The 24,289-nt window shown below is 45.0% G+C and overlaps 1 protein-coding gene across 8 annotated transcripts in view; it reads left to right on the plus strand.

The window, feature by feature from the left end:
* Plekhg1 (pleckstrin homology and RhoGEF domain containing G1) overlaps positions 1 to 24,289 on the plus strand; it is a 214,311-nt gene that overhangs the window by 85,625 nt on the left and 104,397 nt on the right. The window contains exon 1 of one of the 8 annotated variants that reach the window (XM_050135705.1): positions 5,455 to 5,627. The exons of the other annotated variants lie outside the window; for them this stretch is intronic. Coding sequence (XP_049991662.1) covers positions 5,510 to 5,627 — 118 coding nt within the window. The 5' untranslated portion in view covers positions 5,455 to 5,509. Of the gene's footprint in view, positions 1 to 5,454; positions 5,628 to 24,289 lie in introns of those variants that run through there. 8 annotated transcript variants of the gene reach the window in all.

The following is a 24,289-nucleotide window of genomic DNA, read 5'->3' on the forward strand; positions in this document are numbered from 1 at the left end:
TGTCAATGTCATCATAAGCTGAATCCTCTATCAATATAATCACTGCACCAACGCTTCTCATAACCATAATAGAAGCCAGCTGCTAGAATAGAAAAGCTTGCTGTAACATTCAGCCATTCAGTATAGACTAGCAAGGTAAAAACAAATGGTCTGTGTTTACTAGGCAGCGTCAGTCAGAAGCGTCCATCTTCAGGAGTTATTATGTTCCTCAAAATAACATGTCAAGAAGCCAATTTGTTAGATGCCTAGTGTGAAAGCATCAAAGACAGTTTGGTCTAATTGGGTTTTGAACCTATTAGAGAACTGGAAAGTCAGAATCAAGACAGGCAGAAATCAAGCTCTCACCGTTAGCTTTGGAGGTCATGTCATGCCTGTCCAACTCTTGATTAAGGCCTCCAAGAGATGTGTGTGGGTGGAAGAGGAGGGGTTAAATAGAGACCAGGAGAGGCTGGAGAAATGGCTCAGTGGTTAAGATCACTGACTGCTCTTCCGGAGGACCTGGGTTCTATTCCCAGCACTCGCGGGGTGGCTCACAACCATCTGTAACTCCAGTTCCAGGGGCTCTCCTGGCCTCCTTAAGTACCAGGTGGGGAAAAGGTGCACAGATAGACACGCAGGCAAAACACCCATAACACATAAATAATAAGATAATTTTTAAAAAGTAGAGACGAGGAACTCACGCAGTCCAGATTCAAGGGAAATCAAGTGAAACATCAGTAATGGTTTCATCTCTGTGAGCCCCTGTGGACGCAGGTTAGTCGATTCTGTTGGCCTTGCTCTTGTGGTCAGCCTAGATGATGAACGTTGCACCGCATCTAATTCAGGAACAGTTAGACACATACAGACAAGAAGCGATTAAACTTCATCCTTTTCATTTCTCTCTTTTAAAAAAAAAAAATGCTGTTTTCTTCCATACTCTTCATGTCGAGAACTCCACAGACCAGTAACTGCACATCTTGTTTAGAAAACAGGATTATTTCCTAGACCCTGGAGCTGTTAGCAACACACAGCTATCACCGCTACATGTAATCCTTTGCTCAAAGACCATTGGCAAGTCCAGGGCAGAACTTCATTGACAGAGCTCAGCAAGCCAGACGGCTCCTACGATTCTCCCTTTCCTTTTACAGGATCCCTGAGCTCCTCCTGATGTTTGGCTGGGGGTCTCTGCATCTGTTTCCATCAGTTGCTGGATGAAGTCTCTGATGGCCATTGGGTTAGGCACCAATCTATGAGTATAGCAGGACATCATTAGGAATCATTTCATTGACTTGTGTTTCCTTTCCCCAGTCGTGTTTGGTTCTATTCTGGGTCTCTGGGCTATCCGGCCTCTGGGTCCTGGCCCTCCAGGCAGTGTCAGACGTAGGCTGCTTGTATGGGACTGATCTAGGCCTTCTGAATATACGTTACAGTTGTGTGGCTTGGTCTTCCTGTAGGACCAACAGTGGGAGCAGGGGGCTGACTCTGACTCTTTTGCCTGTGCTTAGGACCCTACTCCTCCTACCGGGACTCTTCATTCAGCCTTAATACAAGGGGATGTACCTAGTCTTACTGCAAGTTGCTATGCCGTGTTTGACTGATATTCATGGGAGACTTGCCCTTTTCTGGAGAGAGGAGGAGTGGGAGAGGGGGTAGAAGAATGTAGGGGGAGGTACTGGGGAGAGAAGGAGGGAGTGGAAACTGAAATGGGGTGTAAGAAATAATTTTAAAATAAATTAATTAATGAAAAAAATCAGTACTAGACTGGAGAGATGAGTGTTTTTCCAAAGGTCCTAGTTTGGATTCCCAGCACCCACATGGTGGCTCATAGCTCTCTGTAGGGCCTGTCCAAGGGATCCCATGTCCTCTTCTGATCTCAACAAGCCCTGCACACATGCGGTGCACAAACATACATGCAGGCAAAGCACACATTCTCATAAAAATAAATAATGTTTAAAAATCAGTACTGAGGCAGAAATATACCCCACACAGTCCTACCCTCACTCCAGCAGCCTCTCCTGGAAAGAACGGGAGGAGGTTGAATATTTGCTAGAGATGGCAAGCCTACTTAATTTAATTCCAGCAGCTTAGTGCACACTTTCACGGTGGCAGTCAGTCATCCAGGCTGAGCAGGCCTCTCTTCAATCAGCTTTTGCCAAGTGTCCCCTGGTGCCCATAGTCACAGTAAGTCCAAGAGGCACATGGCCTGATTCAGCTCTTGTCCCCTGCAGAGGATGTCCAGTACTTGCGTCTATAAAATATAAAAGCCTGTGACTAGCTCGTCGTCACCATAAGAAGTCACAAGCAAATGCCCGCAAACGACTGTTTAAGAGACACTGAGTTCCCAGCCCCCTTTAGAGTGATTCTTGTTTTCTAGTTATTCTGTCTAGACATCACGCACGCACGCACGCACGCACGCACGACGCACGCGCATGCCTTTTGCAAGGGGCAGCCAGAGTGTTGGGGGAGAATGATCTCACGCCCTTGCCCTATATCTTGGCGGAAGAACACAGCTCTCCTGCAGTGTGACCTGTTTAAGGAAGGGCCTTTGTATGGACTGGGAAGGGTGGAGCTGACCCTCACAGGCAGGACATTACTCTACTTCCTCTTCCTGTCCCGGTTTCTCACAGTCGTCACGGCCATTGCTCAGCTTCCTGCCGGGAAAACTGTGCATATTGAGTGTCCATCTGCTGCCACCAGCAAGTGGGGGACAGCATAGTGCGGAGGGCTGCTGTGTAATCCGAGCCGAGTTTACCCGTGGGTCCTTCCTCAGTAGTGTTGAGAGCAGCTCTCTGTGGGGCGGGTGGAAGAGGCAGGACAGTGTGGACAAATTGTGTTCTGGGCCAAAACATCACAGGTAAGAGAACCACGAGAATTATGAAGGGAAGTGGAACTGATCAAGGACAAGTAATGCCACCAGGGTGGTCCCTGAGGTGGAAGCAAGCGAGGTTCGTGGAGAGATAAAAAGGATGTGTGTAGAGACAAGAACTGTGTCTTGTTGTTGCACACTGTGCTGGACAAAACAATGATAAAGGCTTTGGGCCCTGACTTCTTGAAGCAATTATGAACCTCCTGGCATGTGTCAAGTCATGACCAGAAAAAGCACTTTCAGGGAAAGTCCTGAGAAGCCAGGGAGGTGTTTCTGAGGCCCACTGGGGCTGTGGGATAGCCATTGATTGAGACAGATGGAACAACAGCTAAGGGGAAGTTCTGTGATTGGACAGCTCGGGAAGATGAGAGCGCAGGGAGTTTGGGGACGTTGGGTGGGGGTTAGAAAATTGTATTTGCCACATCCTCTGTCCTCTCTTGCCTTCTTCCTCACGAACTTCCCGGTCCCCTCTGGTGGCTGTCTGCAGTGGCTCTGCAGGGACGTGAGTGTCTGAATTTGGGCAGTTTGCAGCGTTTTCAAAATGGCCTTAACCAGAAGCCCTGTGTGTCCTATGCCCTTTGGGGATGGACTTTCAGTGATATGGCGGCAGTTGTGATTAGAGAAGTTCATAGGAGGGCGTTGGTAGTGCCTTGTGTGCTTACTACGTAATCCTTTGCTTTTGGTAATGCTGTTGTCTCTTGCACGTCACCCTAAGGAGGGCAAAGGTGACTTCTGCATGTGTGGACAGAGGCTCCTCTATAATGCTAACCACTCTTTACCCAGCCTATTTCGCCCCTTAAAGTTGGATACAAAGAGAAACATCACCAAGTAATTCACAGCCATGTCTCTGCCTCCTTACTGGGTCCCCTGATGAGACTCTGGACCACACCTCAGGGCCTCTGTCGATGCCCATCCTGGCTCTATGTCATCCTTCTCCAGAAGTCACCCCACTTAAGCAGGGAGTAGCCTCATCAGAAGGCAGGTTGAGCCTGTCTTTGTGAGTCTGGGTGTGGTAGGATACAGAGCTCCCCGTGGCCTTTGGTGCCCTTTTCCCTGTAAGTTATAGAGCAGTGTCTCTTAAGTAGCTCTGTCTCCGAACCTCCCCAGCTCAGCTCATCCCTCGGTGGCCAGAGCTGCTCATGGGAAAGGGAAGAGGGAAGCACCCTTCCATAAAAGAATGGAGATGTCCCCCCACCACAGGGGGACCAGGACCTGGACTTCCTATCATGTACCCCTTTCCACCCCTGCGTGGGACTGATCTAACCCTGAGGTGTGGTATGAATGAACTCCAGAGCTTCTGGGTTTCATGCTACTGAAATTTTAAATATCTGAATCCCTACCCTCCATGCCTACTGCCCTTCTCTGCAAATGATACCAACGTTTTCTTAGATTTTGGGGAGGATCACACAGAAACGGCACAGCAAAAGTTAATGTGTGTTAGTGATTCTATTAAAAGAAAATTGGGCAGTATTGAGTGAGGGTCGAAATAGTAGGGAATTGTCAACCAAATATATATATATATACATATATATATATATATATTGCATATGTAAAGTGTGTGTCCTGATACATGGCTGTGGAAACTATAGCCTTTAAAAAAAAGTCTGTGATCATTCAAGACATTTGTGTAATTTATCTACCTTCTGAAGATGCAATCTTAAGTTTATTTAAATTAACCAAGATGTATCTTGGGAAAAGAGAAGATGTGAAATTATATACATAGATCATTCTAGTAACTAATCATAAAAAGTCACAATGACAGTAACTATCAGTACCTCTGTGCTACCTGCCTTTAATCCAGTCTTGGTCTTTTCCACCTAGGCTGAATAGATATAGGATCCAGAGGTACTGCAGGGATTCCAGAGCTTTCTGGAACTTCTTGTTTGGTCCCCTCCTCCCCAGCTTTATTTAGTGCCTTTTTTTCTTCTTCTCTCACCTGTGTGTACCTAGTGTGTTGACAGTAGGGGGCACCTGTGAGCAGCGTGCGCTATTGGGGTAGCCTCCTCCAGACTCCCAGAGGCCGCTCTAGCTAGCTCATAAAGTGAGATAATTAGACCATGGCAAACAGCTCATTTTTGGAAACTCTTTGAGAATACACATGCCTGTGAACTACTAAACCTTGTAACCTCTCCATCCCCACAAACTGATGTAAAACAATGCTTAAACACTCAGATTGCGAACGAGTTCTGTTGCGGTAGAAGCATGGTCCCTAGAGAAAGGGTTAACCGCAAGTGCTTCCGGTGTGGTAGAGAAAGGTACACTGAGGCACACTGGCACAAACTCCACCTCACCTCTCACACAACCATTTTTCAATGTTGAAATTTGTTTTTAGAGAAAAAAAAATCAAAAGCAGCAATTCCGTACCTAATCCATAAATTGACACCTGTCTGAATCGGCTGTTCGCGTCCTCACTTGCCTCTGTTCCAGTCTCTCGTCTGTAGTTTCTGCTGCTGTCTAATTTTTCTTGCCTCGTCTCCCTTACTTTCCCCGGGCCTCCTGAGGGAGGTCTCGTGACACAAGCAAGAGAGGATGTGGGTGGAGGACGAGGTGGGAGGAACTGCCCAGGCCTGTCTCCCTTGGGTGGAGCACCTTCCAGGAGGACGTGATCCTCCTGCCGGCGGCAGCCTACCAGGCTGTCCTCCACCCCAGCAAGACCACAGGAGCATGCTCTCCACCACCATGGTGGGCACACTGGTCAGAGGGTGGAGGAATCGGAGCTCCACTCGAAGAGCCGAATCAAAGCTCCCTACCCCACAGAGGCAAGGTGGAATTCGGATTCAGGGTATGTTGTTAATGCTTTGGTGTGGCTGGATAACTTTTTAAAAAGGACGCGGGGAGATGGTCACAAGCTTGCTTGCTCTACAGTCTGTTTTTTCTTAGCTTATATAAATTCTGGCTGACTTGCTTGTGGAGTGATGTATTTCTTTTCCTCATCAAAGACTGAGGAGCCTTCAGAGGACACAAAGCAAAACTATTTATTCCTGTACCCCTTTACTTCAAAAGCTTCTGTTTGAAAGTAGAACCTTGTTCAGAGGTTTGGGCACAGAGAGAGAGAAGGGACAGAGCTGGCTCCCGGCAGCTTTTAGCCTAAATTCTATGACTTTGTTACTTCTCATACGGGAAATTGGCAAAGTACTTAACTCCTGGTTTCCCACTAATTACTTTTTAATATTTAAAATATTTTTATTTCATTTCTATTGCTCTGAGACACGGGCCTCATATTCACCTGGTTCAAAAGTTCTTGTTCTTTCTGAAGTAAACTTTCAGCGGGGGAAAAACGCTTTTGGAAATACCTGACCTCATTCTCTTCTGTCTAAACCTTGAACTTCTAAAGATGCTTACTTAGAACTGTTTGGTCTTTCTGGCTGACCTATGGAGAGGCTGGGAGCCAGCTGGGGAAGTGAGTTGGCACCCAGCAGTAACAACCTCCCAGGAGCTTTCAGAGCTGGCTGGCTGCCCCTCAAAGGGCTTCTCTCTGAGTCCCCAAACTTCCTAAGCAGTAAATGGAGTTTTTCTTTCATCCCAGCGCATGTTGAAAGCCAGGGACTTCCAGCTGTTTTTTCCTAGGCACTGTACACTCTTGATCTACGTAGCTCACCTACTTATTTGGTTTTAATATAGGGTCCCTTGAATTTGTTAGGTAGCCCAGGCTTACCTCAAGTTCAAGATCTTTGTCTCAACCCCTACTACCGCTCATCTCCCTGCCCTAAGATTATGAGTGTGGGCTATCAGATCCTATCTAACTACCAGTTTAAAGTGGTTTAAAAATTAAATGTTGTCATTTGTAGAGTTGTGGCTTTGTCCCATGTTCTTCAGGCTAACTAACTATATGCGCGAAGATTCAAGCCAGGGCTTGGAATGTAGCTCAGCTGGCAGAGTCCTTGCGAGCACACAACAAGCCTTGGGTTCAGTTCCCTGTACCACATAAGTCAGGCACAGTGGTGCATGCCTGCAATCCTTGTCCCGGGAAAGTGGGACAGTTCATCTTCAGGTAGTTGGATGCCAGCCTGGAGCACATGAGACTCTGTCTCAAGAAGAGGAGGAGGAGGAGGAGGAGGAGGAGGAGGAGGAGGAGGAGGAGGAGGAGGAGGAGGAGGAGGAGGAGGAGGAGGAGGAGGAGGAGGATCAAACTAAGAAACTTTTTAAAATAGTCTAAGTATATATATTGTAGGAGGGAAAGTAATTTATTCTTTTAGCCAGGTATCCGAAAGATGGAAGGAGCTAGAAGGCCAGTCACATTCTAAACTGCTAAAGGAGACCCATTAGGGATGTGAGCCAAGGTGTTTCAAAAGCTCAGCACCTGCCTCTGTGGCTTTGTCCCACAGCTCAGGAAGCAGAGCTCAGGGGAGGAGCCTCAGGAGCTATGGCCTCCTTATAGTGGCAAAGTAGGGCCTGATGCGGGGGTTCTCACACTCTGGGAGCAAAGTTTTCTCTCTTGTCCCTAACTCTCCTGGCACAATGGTAACATTTTGTAACAATATTCCAGCCTTGTGAGGCAGCAAAATAACAGCTAACTTGTCAAGAATTGGGGGGCGTTTAAAGGAATATGTAAAGATATTTAATTTTTAGGGGTATTTATTTATTTATTATACATTATTCTGGCATGGAGGGTACCAGATCTCATTACAGACAGTTTGAGCCACCATGTGGTTGCTGGGAATTGAACTCAGGACCTCTGGAAGAACAGTCTATGCTCTTAACCTCTGAGCCATCTCTCCAGCCCCAGATATTTAATTTTTTAACTATATATTTGTATACATGTTTATGGGTACTGTGTGATGTGTTCGTGTATGTGGGCAGTACATAGTGGTCAGATCAGGCTGGCATAGCTATCACCTCTGTCATTTGTCATTTCTCTGTGCTGGGGACATTCACAATCCTCTCTGCTGGCTATTTTGAAATCTGCACTTACATGTTGTTGATCACAGTTGCCATACTGTACAAGAACATTCAAGGTTTCTCTTTCTACCCAGCTTTGCCCTGTACCTGTTATGGGTTTGGAGCAGTCTTATTGAGGCATAACTCATCCATTTGGAGTCACTGGCTTCTGGTATACAACATTGTACCTTTTTTAAAGTTGTTATAGAACATGCCAAGAACATAAAATTTGCCATCTTAAGTATGTTTAAGTGTAGGTACTGTTGAGGCCATCAACATTCATATGTCCAAACCAGGGCGTGGCCATCACTGTGGTTTCTCAGGGTGTGCCTTATGTATGCTGTCCTGTCTATCCTCGGTTCACTATGCCTTGGGTACCCTCACATCTGCTTCTTGTCTCTGAGTTCATCTGTTCTAAGTGTTTCATATAAGGAGGATTATCCGATAAGCCTTCCTTTCTGACCCGTCACTTGGGTTGATGTTTTCAAGTCATCCAATAGAGATCCTTTCCTCTTCATAGCTAGCAAGTCAGACTCATGTAATTCTCTTCCGTTTTATTTTCTCCCCATTAAGCATTCTTTAATGCCCAAGCTGATCCTAGCCGCCTTTGGGTTGGTTTTTGTTTGTTTGTTGATCCACGAACAATTTTTATATTTAAAATGTAAATATAAGAGGCTCTTTATTTTCGGTTAGTTCTGTAAAGATAATGACCACAGATAAATCATTTTTAGTGTGCATGTGTGTGTGCATTTGTGTGTGTACGTACATGTGTGCGTGCGTGTGTGTGAGAGAGAGAGAGGTATACACATACATGTGCGTGGGTGGTCTTGCCTATGCAAGCTCAGGTGGCACTCAGAGATCAATGGTTGATTCTTTATTCATTAATCTTGACCTTGTTTTGTGGGGTGCAAGATCTTTCGCTGAACCTGGAGTTACGCTGGCTGGACAGCAAGCCCCTGGGGATCAGCTTGTGTCACGCCACTGCCGCACTGGACTTTTATATGGATTCAAGAAGTTGAACTTGGGTCCTCATGTTTGCACACTCTTCCTTTGAGCCATCTCTCCAGTCCTATAAATCATTTCCTAGACTCTTTTCTTCTCTTATGCCTGGTCCAGAAGAGGCAACATATTCTTTTGAGATAGATTGAATATTTTTAAATTTTTATTTACTTATTCTTTTGTTTGTTTGTTTTGAGACATGTTTCTACTATGTAGCCCAGGCTGTCCTGAAACTCTATGTAGACCAGGCTGGCCTCCAACTCAGAGATCCACCTGCCGAAATTAAAGGCGTGCCCCTTTATACTGGACTAGACTGAATGACTTCTAAAGTCTCTCTTAGGAAAGGGATTTTAAATGAAAGTGAATGTGGTCTTTATGTTTTCATGCTGTTTCCTAGAACAGTGATATTTTCTTATGACATAAAATTGTATAGTGACAGTTGCTGTCACGCTCTGCAGAGTCACTAATTTATACATCATCAGCATTTCACTACATTATGTCAGAAGTCGACCCAAGGGCTTGCGACAGCTCAGGGCTTACTGCTCTTGCAGTTGGGCAGCTCACAACTGTTTGCAACTCCCGGGCCAGGGTCTCTGATGCCTCTGTCCTCTGTGGGCACCTGCACTCACATGTACATGTGCAAAATACACACACACACACACACACACACACACACACACAATTAACTATGAAACAGATCTTAAAAGATCAACTCAGGAAATCTCTCAAGGTCTGGTGCATTGCTTTAGGAGCTAGCATGGCTGGCTGCGGAGGATCCGGATGACGGACATTCCAGATTCTAAGCTGTGCTGTTTGACTTGCAGCAAGCTCTTTAGCATCATAGGTGCTCCTGGCGCTGTCTGCTGGTCGTTCTTTCTCAGTGCTAGGCTCAGGAGCAGACACACTGGAACATAATCTACTACAACTCCGGGAACCCTTTTATGCCAGCTGGAATTAGGAGACTTAGAGTGTTATTTCAGAAACTCTGTCTCCTGTCCTCAAGGTGGCCTCTTCCAGGAACCCTGGCTCTAGTGAACACCCAACTGGGCTTGTAGGTTCTGTTGCTCAGTTTTAACGTAGCGTTTGAAACTTGCCATATTTAGACCTCCTAGTGTGCCCCCACCCCTGCTTTATCTAGCTGATGAGCCCAGCCAAACCTCTGTGGCTGGATAGTGTCTAAATCCAACATGGCCAGCATCCCACCAGAGTGGGCACACAGTAGGCATTTGAGAGCAGAGGCTTCAGGAACAGAAACGTGAGGCGAAATCCAGAAACCCGGAAGCGTCGATGACCTGTGTGCTGTCTTGACACTTTCCAAGTCTCAGCAGGCACTTAAGTTATTAACGCTTTTGACATTTCAAAGGCTTGCAGACTACCATCGGCCCAAATATAAAATAATCATTTCTGTGCTTACAGTCTGTAGTCAGGAAAAAAGCCCTTCCTTCCTCGTGTCTTAGTGACAGCCTGTAATCACGTTGGAGCGATTTTTGAGATTTTTTTTTTCCTCCTCTAAACCACTGTTTGCTTTTCTGGCAGCTGGGAGGAGCTTCTCCGTTTCAATGGGATGGTTCTCCTTTCCCAAGCCCAGCCACCCACCTAGGGAGGAGTGGTTCTAAATCTCAGCTAAGTCAGATGATAAAAATCAGTTGATCCCCAGATGTGTGCGAGGACCTAGGAGATCCTCATTAGCCGAACGGGGCTGGGAACCTTGTGCATTCCAGCAAACCCTGCGGCTTCCTTCGGGTCCAGGTAGGCTTGGAAGAGCTGGGACCTGGGGATGGTCTGGGATCCTGTGAATCCAACGCCAGCCCATTTTCTTCTTCAGTCCTGGGAGCTCAGTGAGGTAACCTGCTTTAGACATCTACAAGCTGACTGAACTGTTTATGCTTTTAACAGATGTCTAGGAATGTCAGACATAGGTGAAAGACAGAAAGTTGTCTGATTATAAGCTGATACTTGGCTCGTTTATAAGCTAGAAGAATTTTTATCTTTGCAAACCAAAAAAATTAAATTAGCCCAATTTTATAATTAGTGGTAATGAATAATGCTTCTAAATAATTTACTGTATCTATTACTATTTTCTGTTGGAATTTAATAGACTTATACTCTGACCTGTACTTATTTTAATTAGTTTAAGCCTAGCTATATAATTCTTTTCCCATATTTCTCATAATTAACTGTGTAATTACCATTTGGTAAGGGCCCTTTAGTTTAATTGGAATAATCATGGGACTCAGAGTCAGTAAGTATTCCTGAGCAACTGCTGGGTCTAAGACTAATGGGCCTGGAGGAATCCTTAAGGTTTACTTTATTCCTCCCTTTGTAGTGTTTGGGACCCAGAGAAAACAGATAGAAAGACACATATACAAATATATGTGTATATTTAATATCTATGGATATAAGCATATTACATATATTTATTATATACTCATATAATAGATGTTAAATATATGATTGTGTTTAGATACTTATATATTTAAATAATATATTTTCATTTAGTAATATATTTATAAAACTAAATATGTACACACTCATATATGCAACTATTATATGAATAAACCGAATTAAATTGGTGTTTAAATGACTATCTAGGTAAGAAATTCTTTTAAGAAACTGCATAGTTTTCCCCAAGCAAGTAAAATTTGAATTTGGCCTTCCAAATTATTGAGAATACTATCAATTCTGAGATTGGAGCCAACAAAAATTATATATTTGCTCTTGTCATACTTTTGGTAATTTTTGAACTCATAAACGTTCTATACCCTACTGAAGATTTTATATTAATTTGGCTTTTCTAGTAGGACAGTGGTAGGACTAGCCCATCGGCACATTCCAAGATTCCAGCTAACTGGGTGGTTCTCGCGTTTGCTGAGTGTTAATGATTTCCACATTTGCAGGGCATCAAGGGGGGCATCTTCGAGACTGGCAGTGTCATGAGCAAAGGTGGGGTGGGGTGAAGAACAAAGGGCATTTGTGGGCAAAGTCGAGTTGTAGGTTCCAGGTCAGAACCTAAAAGGCCTAAGCATCAGTGCAGGAGCTTGGATTTGATCCCTAGACCTCGTGAACTCCATCAAACCACCCTAGCAAAGTAGCTCACATTTGGAGTGTTGGAAAGCAGCTGTGTAGAGTGGTAACCTAAGGGGCAGGAGACTAGACAGGCTTCTGGGAGGAAGCCAAAAGAGACAGAAGACACAAAACTGATGGAAGCAGGGATGGAAAGAAGGGTGGGTGGAAGAGGCATAAACAAACAGCGGGCTCTATTTGGTGGCCTAAGGAAATGTGTTACGGCTATTGTTTATTACCTGTGGGTTTGGACTTGCGGAGGAGACTGAATAACAAATGGAGACTTTAATGATTTGAAAGGAAATTTTTATTACATTTCTCAAGAAGATGGGCCATAACATACCATGCCACAAAGGGTCACTTTCTGGTCCCCAGCATCATTAAAGAGGCTGGAAGGATCTCGGGAAAATTTCTACTCAGCCAGAGCCTTTATTTATTGGGACTTCTGGGAAAAAGACATGGCAGGGCACGTGCTCAGCTTAGGAGCAGCTATGGGGTGGTCACTTTGTCACTTGCCTGATACCTGGCTCTGGGTTGGTTTAGGGTAAAGGAAATGTGGGCTGGGAGTGAACCCGGAGATGTGTCAGGGCTTGGTTTCTGGGTGGCAAGGGAAAAGGAAGCTGTTTGGCCGTCAGTTTGGCTCTTTGGTTATAGGCACCAGCTAGATAAATACTGAATCTGAAAAGCACAAGGCAAAGTAAAGTTCCTGGGTCACAGGCTGAGAACTTTACACAGCAATCCTCTCAGCGCTCCGATCAGTACTAAAAGTCCCCTTTCACCCCCAGTCACTTCAGCAGTCTGTCCAAGGTCACGAGTAATAGAGATGCTTGGAGTCAAGTTCAGCTTTTGGAACAGCTCATGATGAGTCCCTTCACTAATCATAGTGCTTAATACACATGGCTTTCTCCGCCTGACTAGTCTTCCCTAATCTAAACTCAGTATGAATCCAAAGATGTCCAAAATGGGCTGTTGGAAACCCATAGAAGCCTCCCCAGGGCTCACAGGGTCAAGGAGTGGTGGCCAATGCATGGGGTCTGCCTTTCCTGTAAATCCTCAAGGTCTTTCTTTTTCTTTTCCCTTCCTTCCTTCCTTCCTTCCTTCCTTCCTTCCTTCCTTCCTTCCTTCCTTCCTTTCTTTCTTTCTTTCTTTCTTTCTTTCTTTGCCAGAACAGCATAAAATGTATGCAGATACTGTGGCCTGTGTTGAGCATGTTTGAAAAACCAGAACAATGAAATATGTAACTTAACCCCTGTCCCCTCTCAACTTTTGGCTTCCCTCTCTGATTATTATAGCTCTGAAACTTGGATGCTCTCATGTCAGCAAACAAAACCCAAATTACCCAAGCCTCTGAGCTCCCTGGAAGAGACTCTGAAGCCTTGCATCTCCTTGGTCATTCTCCAGCATAATTCTTTGATTTATGCCAAATGCCCCCTGTGTGTTCCACCGCCTCAGCCTGGCTTTGTTCTCTCCACGTGGCCACCGTTGAGCTCTGTTTTCTGCATGTATTCAATGTTCACTTCCTCTGAGAGCCTGCTCAGCGCTCCTTAGGTCCGTCCATGTGTTCTAAATCACATGTCTGTGCCTATAGAACAACTATTTGCATAGAACTACGAGGACTCAGAACCACAATGTGGTCCAGCTCAGGCGTCCAGAGACCTTGTGACTAGATTGAGAGGCAGATAAAAGGGGCAAACAGCCCTTCAAGAGCATATATGCTGCGGTACTTGAGACTCTAGAAGTCATCCTGGCCAGTTATACAGGCTCTATGGATGGTTACTATCTCGCCCCCCTCTGTCTTTGTGTTCCTTGTAGTCAGCCTAGGGGCTTTGAATCTTTCTCTAGACTGAGAACATCACCTTGAAGGAGCCTCAGCTAAAGGTCTGCAGCAGAAATTCCTGTTTTGTTCTACCATTTGTGAAGTTCACTGGGGGCAGTACCTCTCCTTGCATACAGGGCTCTACTATAGTTCTCAACAGAGAACTCTGAGGCTCAAGAGTTGGCCCATTAGAGTTCAAATACCAGTGTCACCACTTAGGTGTTGAGTAACTATACAATATACTTCCTAGGTAGGGCATGCCTTTAATCCCAGTACTCAGGAGGTAGAGGCAGACAGATCTCTATGGGTTCAAGGTCAGCCTAGTCTATGTAGCTAGTTCCAGAAGAACTAGGGCAGCATCGTGAGCGATCTTGTCTCCAAAAAAAAAGTTATTTCCTGTTCAGTCTCATCTTTCTCAAATACAAACTAGAGATGATGGTAGCACCTGCCTTTGGGAATGACTGTGAGAATTAAAATGAGTCCATGTAGAAGGGGAAGAGTGGAACAATCAAGGCTGCATAGGAAGTACTCAAGCTGTGCTGGTCCCGGCATGCAGCTGTCATGATACGGCTGTCTCTGCCCTTTGGGTGTTTCTCTAGCAACTGGAGCCACTTTGCCCTTGAAAATTACTATTTATTTATTATTTTCTTCAATTCTGGAGACCAGTTCCTCATGCTAGACAGGAACTCCACCACTGAACTGTGCCCGAAGTCCGTTAGCCATTTTGCTTATGTACCCGCGAAATTCTATAAAAGGTTAAATTCCCCTGGAATACTAAAGCCAGGGCTATTTTATTATCCCTGCACTGACATTTTAATAGACAATTATGGCTTCTAAAAGAATTGGGAAGATACGTGGGCCTGTGGGTCTCCACCATGGAGTTCCTGTTGTGTTTTTTGTTTCCGTGTGAACCCTGGTTGTTGTTGTTGTTGTTCTAAGTTTATCAGCCTTCTGCTCCACAGTGACATTCACCAACTAGTTTCTGGTCCAAACAACAGAATCTGTCTCCTTGAAAAATCAGCCATGATTTCTATTTTCTTTACAAAATGATTACTCAATGCTCCATGCTTCTGGGACTTAAATTTAGCTCTTAACAAGCCTCATTTTTCATATTTGATCGTTCTGAAAACTTTGATTTCAATACCAAATTGCCATTAGGTGGTTCTAACTTCAGATAAGGGTGTGGAATGTATTGGGAATGGATCGGAAATGGATTTTAGCCCTTCAGACTAGGAGCCTGCACGGCTAAACAAATGTAGGACGTGAGTTAGGACACTCACACGAGAGGAAGCGGACTTGGATGGTGAGCTGGCTCCTCCCCTGATGAATCCTATAACCTTGAACTTGTGACCTAGCATGCTGAGCCTCCACCTGCTCATCTGTACAATGAAGACTTTCTTCTGAGGACTGGATGTACCCCTGCATATCAGCTGCTTATGCTGGTGCCCACACAACCCAGTACCCAAATGTTCATTAGTATCATTTTTGCAGAGATCTGACACCAAAGGTTCTATTGTGAACAAAAGATCTCATCATTGCCATTTTGTTAGAATAAAATATGCCCACCACGAATGGAGGGTTTGGGCATAAATCTCTAGAAAGTGATTAAATATGCTTCTTTAAATCACCCACTAGGAAAGAATCAGAGGCCCATAAACATAACTCAAACTGAGAATTATGGCTTTAAAATGTGCATTTATTATTATCCTTAACTGTTCACAGCAAGTCAGCATGGGGCCATTTCTGTGTTAGTTCTGCTTTGAGTACAAAAAGAAAACCCTGCCAGCCTCAATTAGTGTCCCGTGTCCTGGCTGTATGTCACGGTTGCAGGGAGGGACAACTCCAGTCACAGTGTGCCGGAGCATGCCTTCCTTCCGTGAACATGTTTAAAGTCCGTATGTCCTGTAAGTCACTTTTGACGGCTTAAATGGAAAGTCCCAGGAAGTCTAGCAGAAGCTTTCAGTGAAATCAAGAAACAGACACTAATGCCGCGAACAGGGGGAAGTGGAGTGCTTCTGGCTGGCATCATTTTCCCTGTCCCCAAAACCCTGAATCAGGGCTGGAAGGCTGCCAGCTCTGGAATAAAATCTTCAGCTTTTAATTTGAAGCCATAAACACTTGCTAATCATGCCTTAGACACTTTGAACTGATCACACACACACACAACCACACTCACACACACACACACACACAACCACACTCACACTTTCTGCCTTCTTAGGAGATCACAGTGGCAGTAGGGGCAGTGGTGGCTTTTTTCTCAGCCCTGCTGACCTGGCTTTGTGGGTGTGTTTCAGAACAAGACCATCTCTGTGGAAAGTGTACCAGTTTCATCTCTGAAGTTGACGAATGAGCAGCTAAGTCATGAGCATAACTTTGCGAGTGCCTCAGGTCCAGAGATCTAACAGATCATCTGTTAAGAGGGAACGCGTCTCAGAGCATCTTTCTATGCATAAAGCAGGGTACTCTGAGACTGAGAAGCTCTTTATGGAGAGTGGGTTGTTTATTAAATATAAGTGGATGTCTTCATTGTATCACCAAAAAATATGAAAACTTGTGTTATGCCCAATAAAAGGGTTTGGGGTTTAATTATATTTGTTGTTTTAAATATATATTTTATATGTCTAAAATATTATACACACATGGTGTATATGTTTACCTGTATATATGGGGAAAGTGAGGACATGCTGTATACAGAAAAACATATATACATGTCTATATATGTGTGTGCATATATATATATATACATACATACATACATATGGGGAGATGAAGACGTGATGCCTTTGGGTGAAGGTTGATTGAAAAGCGTGTAAGCATGCCCCTCCGAGAAGTACTTTTAAATATGTGAGTATTTTTTAATGCTTTGAAATATCTCCAAACACTGACACAGAATACATGTGATTACTTGATTCTGAGTCAGTGGAGACCACGGCCTGTTGTTGGCAATGGAAAGAGCGCTGAACTTGGGCATGGGGTAGAGCTCTTGTTAGTTAGCCTTAGGCAGCTCGTTTTAGCTTTCTGTTTTGCGGGACTCTTTGTAGGGTGGCCCAGCATGGGGCACCTGACCTAAAGGAGAGAACCGTGAGTGGGGACAGAGCATAGGATAGACCCTAGGACACGCAGATGGGTCGTAATATGAATTTAGATCCTGGGGACTGGGGAGGTGGCACACTAGGGTCCAGGACAAACCTCTATTTCAAAATCACCTGGGGCTGGCTCTGGGATGCAGAGCCCTTTTATAGGAGTCATACTCGGTCATGGAGAATTCAGATGACCGCAGCAGGGTCTGTCAGCTCTGTGGACAGCTGGAGGGGAGTTTGGCTTCTCCACCCATTGAGACATCTGTTTACCCTGGCTAGTCTCACTGGAGGGAGAGGATGCAGACAGTCCCCTAGAGTGAAAAGGGACGAGACTGTGTTTTGTTTTCTAATACCAGGGCAGCTTTCTTATAAGAAGGATCAAAAATATCCCCACATTGGTGTCTGCTTAGGAATGTAATCCCAGAGCTTTTTATAATAGACTCTTAGACTCTTATGATCTGATTCTTATGAACTCTCAAGGCATTTTGTTCTTTTTTTTTCATTTTTTGTCTCTTTAATATTATGTAGGTCAAGACTAAATGTTTATAATGCATTGAACAGATTTCTGAGAATTCGGGTAATTGGAATTTTGTTATTATATCCACTTTCTAATTTATAAATTGCTTCTAACAATCCTTAGTGGCTCAGAATAAAATTCTCATATAGATTCTGTTTTAGTTCCTAGAGAAATTGGAGCTCGATTGTGAGAGACCTTAGCATCAAAACCATCAATTTTGATCATATTATGTCAGTGAATTTTTGTTAAGAAATTATTAGAATATTAATGATTGATTCTTTAAACTGATTATGTATTATGAAAACAAGATATACAGTAAAATCTTACTTATTCTAGCTCATTAAAGTATCCAGTTTTGTTATTCTTATATATGCACATACAGATGCACACACACAGATGCACACACCCACACACACGAGCATATACACACATACACACACACACTCACATGTAGCTGGCATTGTCTTTAGGCCATCAACCAGCTCCCAAATAATCACATGGGGACTCATTATTAATTATGAATGCTTGGCCTTAGCTGAGATTTGTCCCACCAGCTCTTTTAACTTAATCTAACCTGTTTCTATTCACCTCTGTTTTGCATCAGGCCTTTTAACCTTTCTTTCATTCTGTATGCCCTACTTTGCTGCTTCCTCTGTGTCTGTCTGGCCACTGGCATCTCCCTGTTGTTCCTTTTTCTTTCTTTCTCAAACCTATGTTCCTCTCTGCCCAGAAGTCTCGCCTAAACTCCCTCCTTCACTACTGGCCCTTCAGCTTTTTATTAGACCAGAGAGGTGCCTTAGGCAGGCAAGGTGAAACAGCAACACATCGTTACACAATTAAACAAATACAACACATCTCTGCATAGTTAAACAAATGCAACATATATTTGCATAGTTAAATATTCTGCAGCATAAACAAGTACAACACACTTTTACATAGTAAAACAAGTATTCCACAACACACACACACACACACACACACACACACACACAGAAAATCGGAGTATGCTCCAGGAAGCATGTCTTATATAATTTTAACAAACTGGTTGAAAAAAGAAACATATAGTGAATGCCGTAGTGGTAATTGCTAAAGATTATTTGGAGGACTGTAACAGCACAGAAGCACCTGTAAATGCCACTAGAAGTAGGACAGTGTGCAGAGTTCTCAGGCCCTTTATCTGTTCTTCCCTGACAACTGTGTGGGAATGGAAGTGGGAATAGACAAGTCTAGACCCATGCGTCAGATCTTGGGATCGGTCCTCCAAGAGAAGTGAAGTATTTTTCCCTGGTCACCCTTGTACTTAGAGATGTCTTGGAAACAAATTTACTTGATCCAAATAAATGATTTGATCATTATGATCAAGATTGGCCTCTGCCCTCCTCCCCAAATTAAGTGTATTTCAGGCAATCTTTTTCCTGTAGTTGGTACAATGGCACATTTCAAAGTAATATCAGATGATAAGAAGTTGGTAACGCTGCTTGCTGCCCATTCCCTGTCCTTGTCATTACCCACAACTAAAATGCATCTGACATCCCAGCCAGTAGAGAATGGGTGTGCCCTATGAACTGGATTGTCACCAATGCCTACCATCACATGTTAGCTCTGTACGCTGTCATGTTTGGGGACACTGAGTGCAGGGTCTAGGAGATCCTTGTACGTCTATGGCTGGTACATTTTTTGGTTGGGGTACGTATTTCTCTCTGCTTATTTAAAAGCAAAAGGTACTAGTCAGAAACTATTCTCTAGAACCTTTACCTGAGGACTTTGATGCCTGGCAGACACTCAAGAAAAGACGCTGTGACTCAATACTAAACACTACTAACATGTTTGCAGTCCCAGGAGGCTTCCGTGCATCAGGTAACTACCTGGTAGATGTTAGTACTTCAGAAGCATTCTGGGATGCTGCCCTTTTTACATCCCTTCACCATACAGGAGGAGAGGTTTGAGATTATGAAGTGGTCTACCCAGCCAGATTCAAGCCACTTGACTCCTCCCTAGTCAACCATGAAAATACCCAAGCCCCGGTGACATTCTGTGAGTACTTCATATGCGCCAGGCTCAGTATGCCTTCTACTCGTTAAGTCACGAAAGGCTCAGTACATTCCTCAAGGTCACAGGAAACCAAACAAGGTTAGATGTAGCAAGCTTAAATAATAATTAGAATATTCCTGTTTTTAGAATATTTTATTAGGGATCTTAATGAAGGCAAGGGACCTTCACAGCTAACCAAATAAGCAAAAAAAAAAAAAAAAAGCCTTTTGATTTGTAATGTAAATAAATGAAAACTTTGAAACCGTCTGATTTTCCTCCCCTTCTGAGGATGGATACTGGCATTTCTCCACGGCCCCTGCTAGTTCTGCTAGCTCTTATGTTTAGCATCGAAAGAGCCAAATTTTAGATCACAAGTTTTGATAAATAATAGCTCCTAGTGAGAATAATATTTATCCTTGACAGTGAGCAGGTTTTTATTGTTTCGTGTAAACTGTGTGCTGGGGAGGACGGAGAGGGTCTTACGAAGGGCCAGCATAGGAGTGGGTTGTCATAGGATGGAGGACCAGAAGGAGATGTCCCACGTATGTCACCCATGGGAGCGATAACTATACTGGCTCTTCAAAGTGCATTCTGCTCAGCTGTCCTCTCCCCATGAGCATGAAGGCATCCGCCTTCTCCCAGAGCGATGCCCCTGACTGACATGGCCCTCAAAGTGTATCCCTAGGACTACGGATGCATCAGCCTTCTGGGCATTTGTTAGCAGTGCTAGAGTCCCCACCCCGGTCCCATGGAATTGCAGGCGCTGGGATGCGACTGTCCGTCAGCCAGACTTCCTGGGCTTCTGATGCCAGCGCAGGGTTAAAACTAAGAACCAGATGACCCAGGATGACCCTTTTCCCAGACTTCAGTTTCTTTTATAAAATGAAAAGTTTATAGTAATTATGGTCACTCTAAGACACCCCCTTCCCCCAGAGCCCTCGGGTTCATGTCCCAAGCTCTCAAAATCCAGCATCTGTGATACAAACTACTGGCAGCGTTGTATAGTTATTGAGAAGACAGACTCAAATCTGACTGCCTTTGTTCAAATTCTTTTTCTTCTTGCCCTACAGGTCTTTTGATTATACATTGTGGTTCCTGATTTTGTGTTTTTATGGGGTTCTGTGTTCGCCAATGTATGTTCTCTGTACTATATGTTTCATGTTTTTCTTTGTTTTTGTGTTGGTCATATCTTATTCAGATTTATTTGTTTTATAGTCTTCTTCTTCTTCTGTGGATGCTCGCTTGTTTTCTAAAGAGAGGGAGCAAGGAAGAATATGGATTTAGGTGGGTGGGAGGTGGGGAGGATCTGGGTGGAACTGGGGAAGGAGGAACCATAGTCCGAATATAGTAATCACGTAAAGTTGCTGTGTACTGAGCTCTTGTTTGTTGGAAATGATAGTGCCGGGGCCTAAAGAAGGTTGTGAGGGTTTAGCGTACAGCACACAGAGCCCCGCCCCCCCCCTCCCGACGCTGCGGCGCATTCTTGCGTCGGCTGGGCACGTGGGCACTTTTCCCCACAACTAAAGCATTGGAGATGAAAGTCACGCTTCGTGCGGCTTTGTTCCCCATGATTGTGTGGCATGGTTTATTATGTAATAGGGGGCTGGAGAATCAGCTCAGCGGTTAACCTCACCTGTTCCTCTTGCTGAGGACCCAGGTTCGATTCCCAGCACCCACAGACAGTTCTCACTCCAGTTCTGGGGGATTTGATGTCTTCCCCCTCTTTGAGACGAGATCTCTCACTGGCCTAGATTTACCAAGTAGGTTGGATTGGCAGACTACCAAGCCCCGGGGATCTGCCTGTCTCTACCTCCTCAGCGCTGGGAATGACAGCTTATGGAACCACTCCCAGCCTTTCTGACAAGGTTTTGTGGACCCAACTCGGGTTCTTCTGCTTGTTTTACCCACCGAACCAGCCAGCTTTTCTCATAGGAACAGCTGTCCTGTTGGCTTAGGGCCCCACCCTGGTGACCTCATTTAACTTGAATTACTTCCTTGGGTGTCAAGGCTTTGACAGCAACAATTCAGTCCACGGAGGGTTAGGTCATACCTGGAAGAAAGCAGATAGGAGTGTGTGTGTGTGTGTGTGTGTGTGTGTGTGTGTGTGTCTGCCATTGGAAGTTATATTCATCAATCATTTGGTCTGCAGCACCATCGCAATAACTGATGTAATAAAATGTCTAAATAGATTAAAATCTAAATGTCTATGATAGAATGGAATGCAAAGTCTATTTTGAACACGCATTTTGACAGATTATAAATGGTTCAGCTCAACTTTAGGAAACAAAGTCACAAAGTGATATTTATCCATGTGGAAGACATAAAGAACTCACCAGCCTCTAACTTTTTCTTGGCCATGGGGTTCCCCGAGGCGCCTGAAGAGCGAGCATGTGCAGAAGGCCAGGCAACAGCCTGTGCCCATGCGCACTGAGTGTTGCTACTCATCCTTCCTTTTTTCCTCTCTTACTGGGCAATGCGGTGTCCAGGCTCCCTGGAGGAGGTGTGTGGGAGCCCTGTGGGCTCTTAGTAAACCTGTGGGCTCTTAGTAAACCTTGGGGTTGGGAAGAGAAAGTGCACGCGCAGTAAACAGTCTGAAGTCAGACCTGTACGATCCGTGGCAGTCTGGAGAAGCTCTGGGGTCTGTCACACCAGCTTTAGGGGAAAGTGGTCGGTTTTGTTTGTCTACCCTTCCTCTCCCTCCCTTCTGCCCCTCTGTGCTCCTGAGGGAAGATATCACATATCAGAGAGGGTCCTATGACTGAGAATCCTCTCAGGCCTCTGTGAATTTGAATTTTTACTTTCAGGGTTCAGAAAGGAAGAAACACTGGTGTGGGGGGCAGGATGGGGCTTCTCTGCTTTCTAGGAAAAACGCTGATGACGAACTAATGCCTCTAGCCACCCTCTGAAATGATGAGAGTCCAAACTCGCAAATGCTCCTCCAGGTCAGAGGGCCTCCCTTTCCTCCTTTCTCCTTGCCCAGACGCCCAGCTCTTCAACCCTGCTTGTTTGGTGGAATGCAAATCTCTAGTTCTAAGTCTGAACTTCTATCCTGTTGTTTTTCAAAAGGGACAACAAGAGTCTTGTGAGCATAGACTATGGCATGCAAATTCTGGCATTTACAGCTAGTGGGTCTTGGCTTAGTTTTCAGAAGAGCAACGAGACAAAAACGCCCTTAGGTCCTTCTGTAAGGGTGCCTAAAGGGTCAGACCAATTCACCTCCCTGTCCCCCAGAGGTCACCGACCAACTCAGTGTCCCCTCTGTGGAGACTCTGCTTTTGTCTGCTGTTCTGAGGGGGTTCCCCCCTTTTATTTACTCACGTTTGTTCTTTGACAATCATTTAATGTCAAAAATGATAACACTGAGTTATCTGGGTATAGCCAACTCACTAACTAAACTGCTTCTTAAATCTAAATCCCTTCGTGGAAACCCGGAGCCCACTGAATTTTGATGAAATTTTGGTGTTTCAAGCATCCGTAGGATAAGAGACTCGTGTATAATGAAGTAATGGAAAAGGATGCAATATTATTGCCCATTATTACAGTTAATATCTTTCCCACTGTCAAGAGTCCCTCTCTCACCTCGCTCACCAAATCTTTCCATAACAGGAAGGGGGAATAATTATGGTTCTCTGTTGACATTTTGTCTGAAGTCACAAGTCAGGCTTTCCTTGTTTTTAACATTTCATTTCCACGTGGCTTACGCAGTGAAGGGAGATTAACTGGGCCTTCCTGGGTCACGCCGTTGGGGATTTCCGAAGCCACTAAGCTAGCCTACAGTGCAGTGCCCAGATGTGCCCACATGTGCAGTGCAGGGTCACAGGTCACGGGCCAGGAAAATTATAGAAAGAGAAGGGGGACAAGATATGCAGGTCTTCAGTTGATACTTTGCCCAGCTTGAAGTCACAACTTCTCATGGGGGGGGAAGGGGGATCCTTGACTACTCTTGGGCCTATGGGAACAGATGACGGCCAAACTTGGTCAGCTCAGCTGTCACTGCCATTGGTACAGAAACAGAACCTTGCTTTCCTCCCTCTACACCCAACAGCACCTCCAGAGGCCTCTGCTCCAAGATACTGCAGACTTCCACTCTCTGGAGGAGTTCTTCTGGTGGCCACCAAAACTCTGAACAGGCTTTGGCCCACACAGTCTTCTCTTTATAGGAACTGGTCCCTGTGTTCTTCCACTAGACAAGCAGATGCCATGGCTAAGTTGACTGTAGTATTACTGTCACAGTATTCCTGTGTTTCCTTTGGTTTTTCCCCGTTTCGCTACCAGTCTCTTCTTTCTCTGTGGGGTACTCACGGACTTCCACATTGCCTGGGAGTCCAGTTTAGCGCAATGTGTACACCAGACAGAAATGAGTGCTTCCCTGACCCTCAAGGCCTGTGCCCATCCTGTCTGCCATGCTGCCTCCCTCTCCCTGATCCTCCCAGGCTCCCAGGGCCCTCACTGTTATCACACAAGCTCCTTGGCAGCGTCACCCCAGCCTCCCACACAGAATCTCTTATATGCGCCTAAACAAAAACTCGATGCCTCTTTCAGATACTGTCAGAATTATCTTTCCAGGGGACACATCAGTCAGGCCCCTTATAAACCCATCAGACAACCAACTGAGCAAGTAAACTGGAGTGGGAACAGCTACAGAGAGCCTTCCTGTCTCGCTCACCAGGCCCATGGGGGTCACCTTGTTAGAGCCATCATGCCTGGTGGTACTTGAAGGGTATGAACTCCTTGGAGGATGTTGAGTCAACCACACCTTTTACCTTTTAACAGCATCCGTTTTGGTTTGTGGGCTGTGTCTAGCACAGCTCCAGGGACATACCTGACTGGGAGGAAAGGCAGAGAAGAAAAGCCAAACACAGGACATACAGAAAAGCTGGGGCTGGTAGCCTGGGCCCTCTGATGGAGAAGCTACATTCCCCCTGGACATTCGGCATGTTTATTATGTGCAGTTGAACAGGGAGGAGAGGTTGCTTCATACAGCTGAACCAGCAGGTGTGGTTATTGCATCCAGACAAACAAGGAGGCAGGGTCATTATGTACACGGAACAAGGAGG

The sequence above is a fragment of the Alexandromys fortis genome, unplaced genomic scaffold (assembly GCF_014885135.2).
Source record: "Alexandromys fortis isolate MF-2015 unplaced genomic scaffold, M_Fortis_MF-2015_v1.1 scaffold_23, whole genome shotgun sequence".
In the NCBI taxonomy this organism is placed as follows: domain Eukaryota; kingdom Metazoa; phylum Chordata; class Mammalia; order Rodentia; family Cricetidae; genus Alexandromys; species Alexandromys fortis.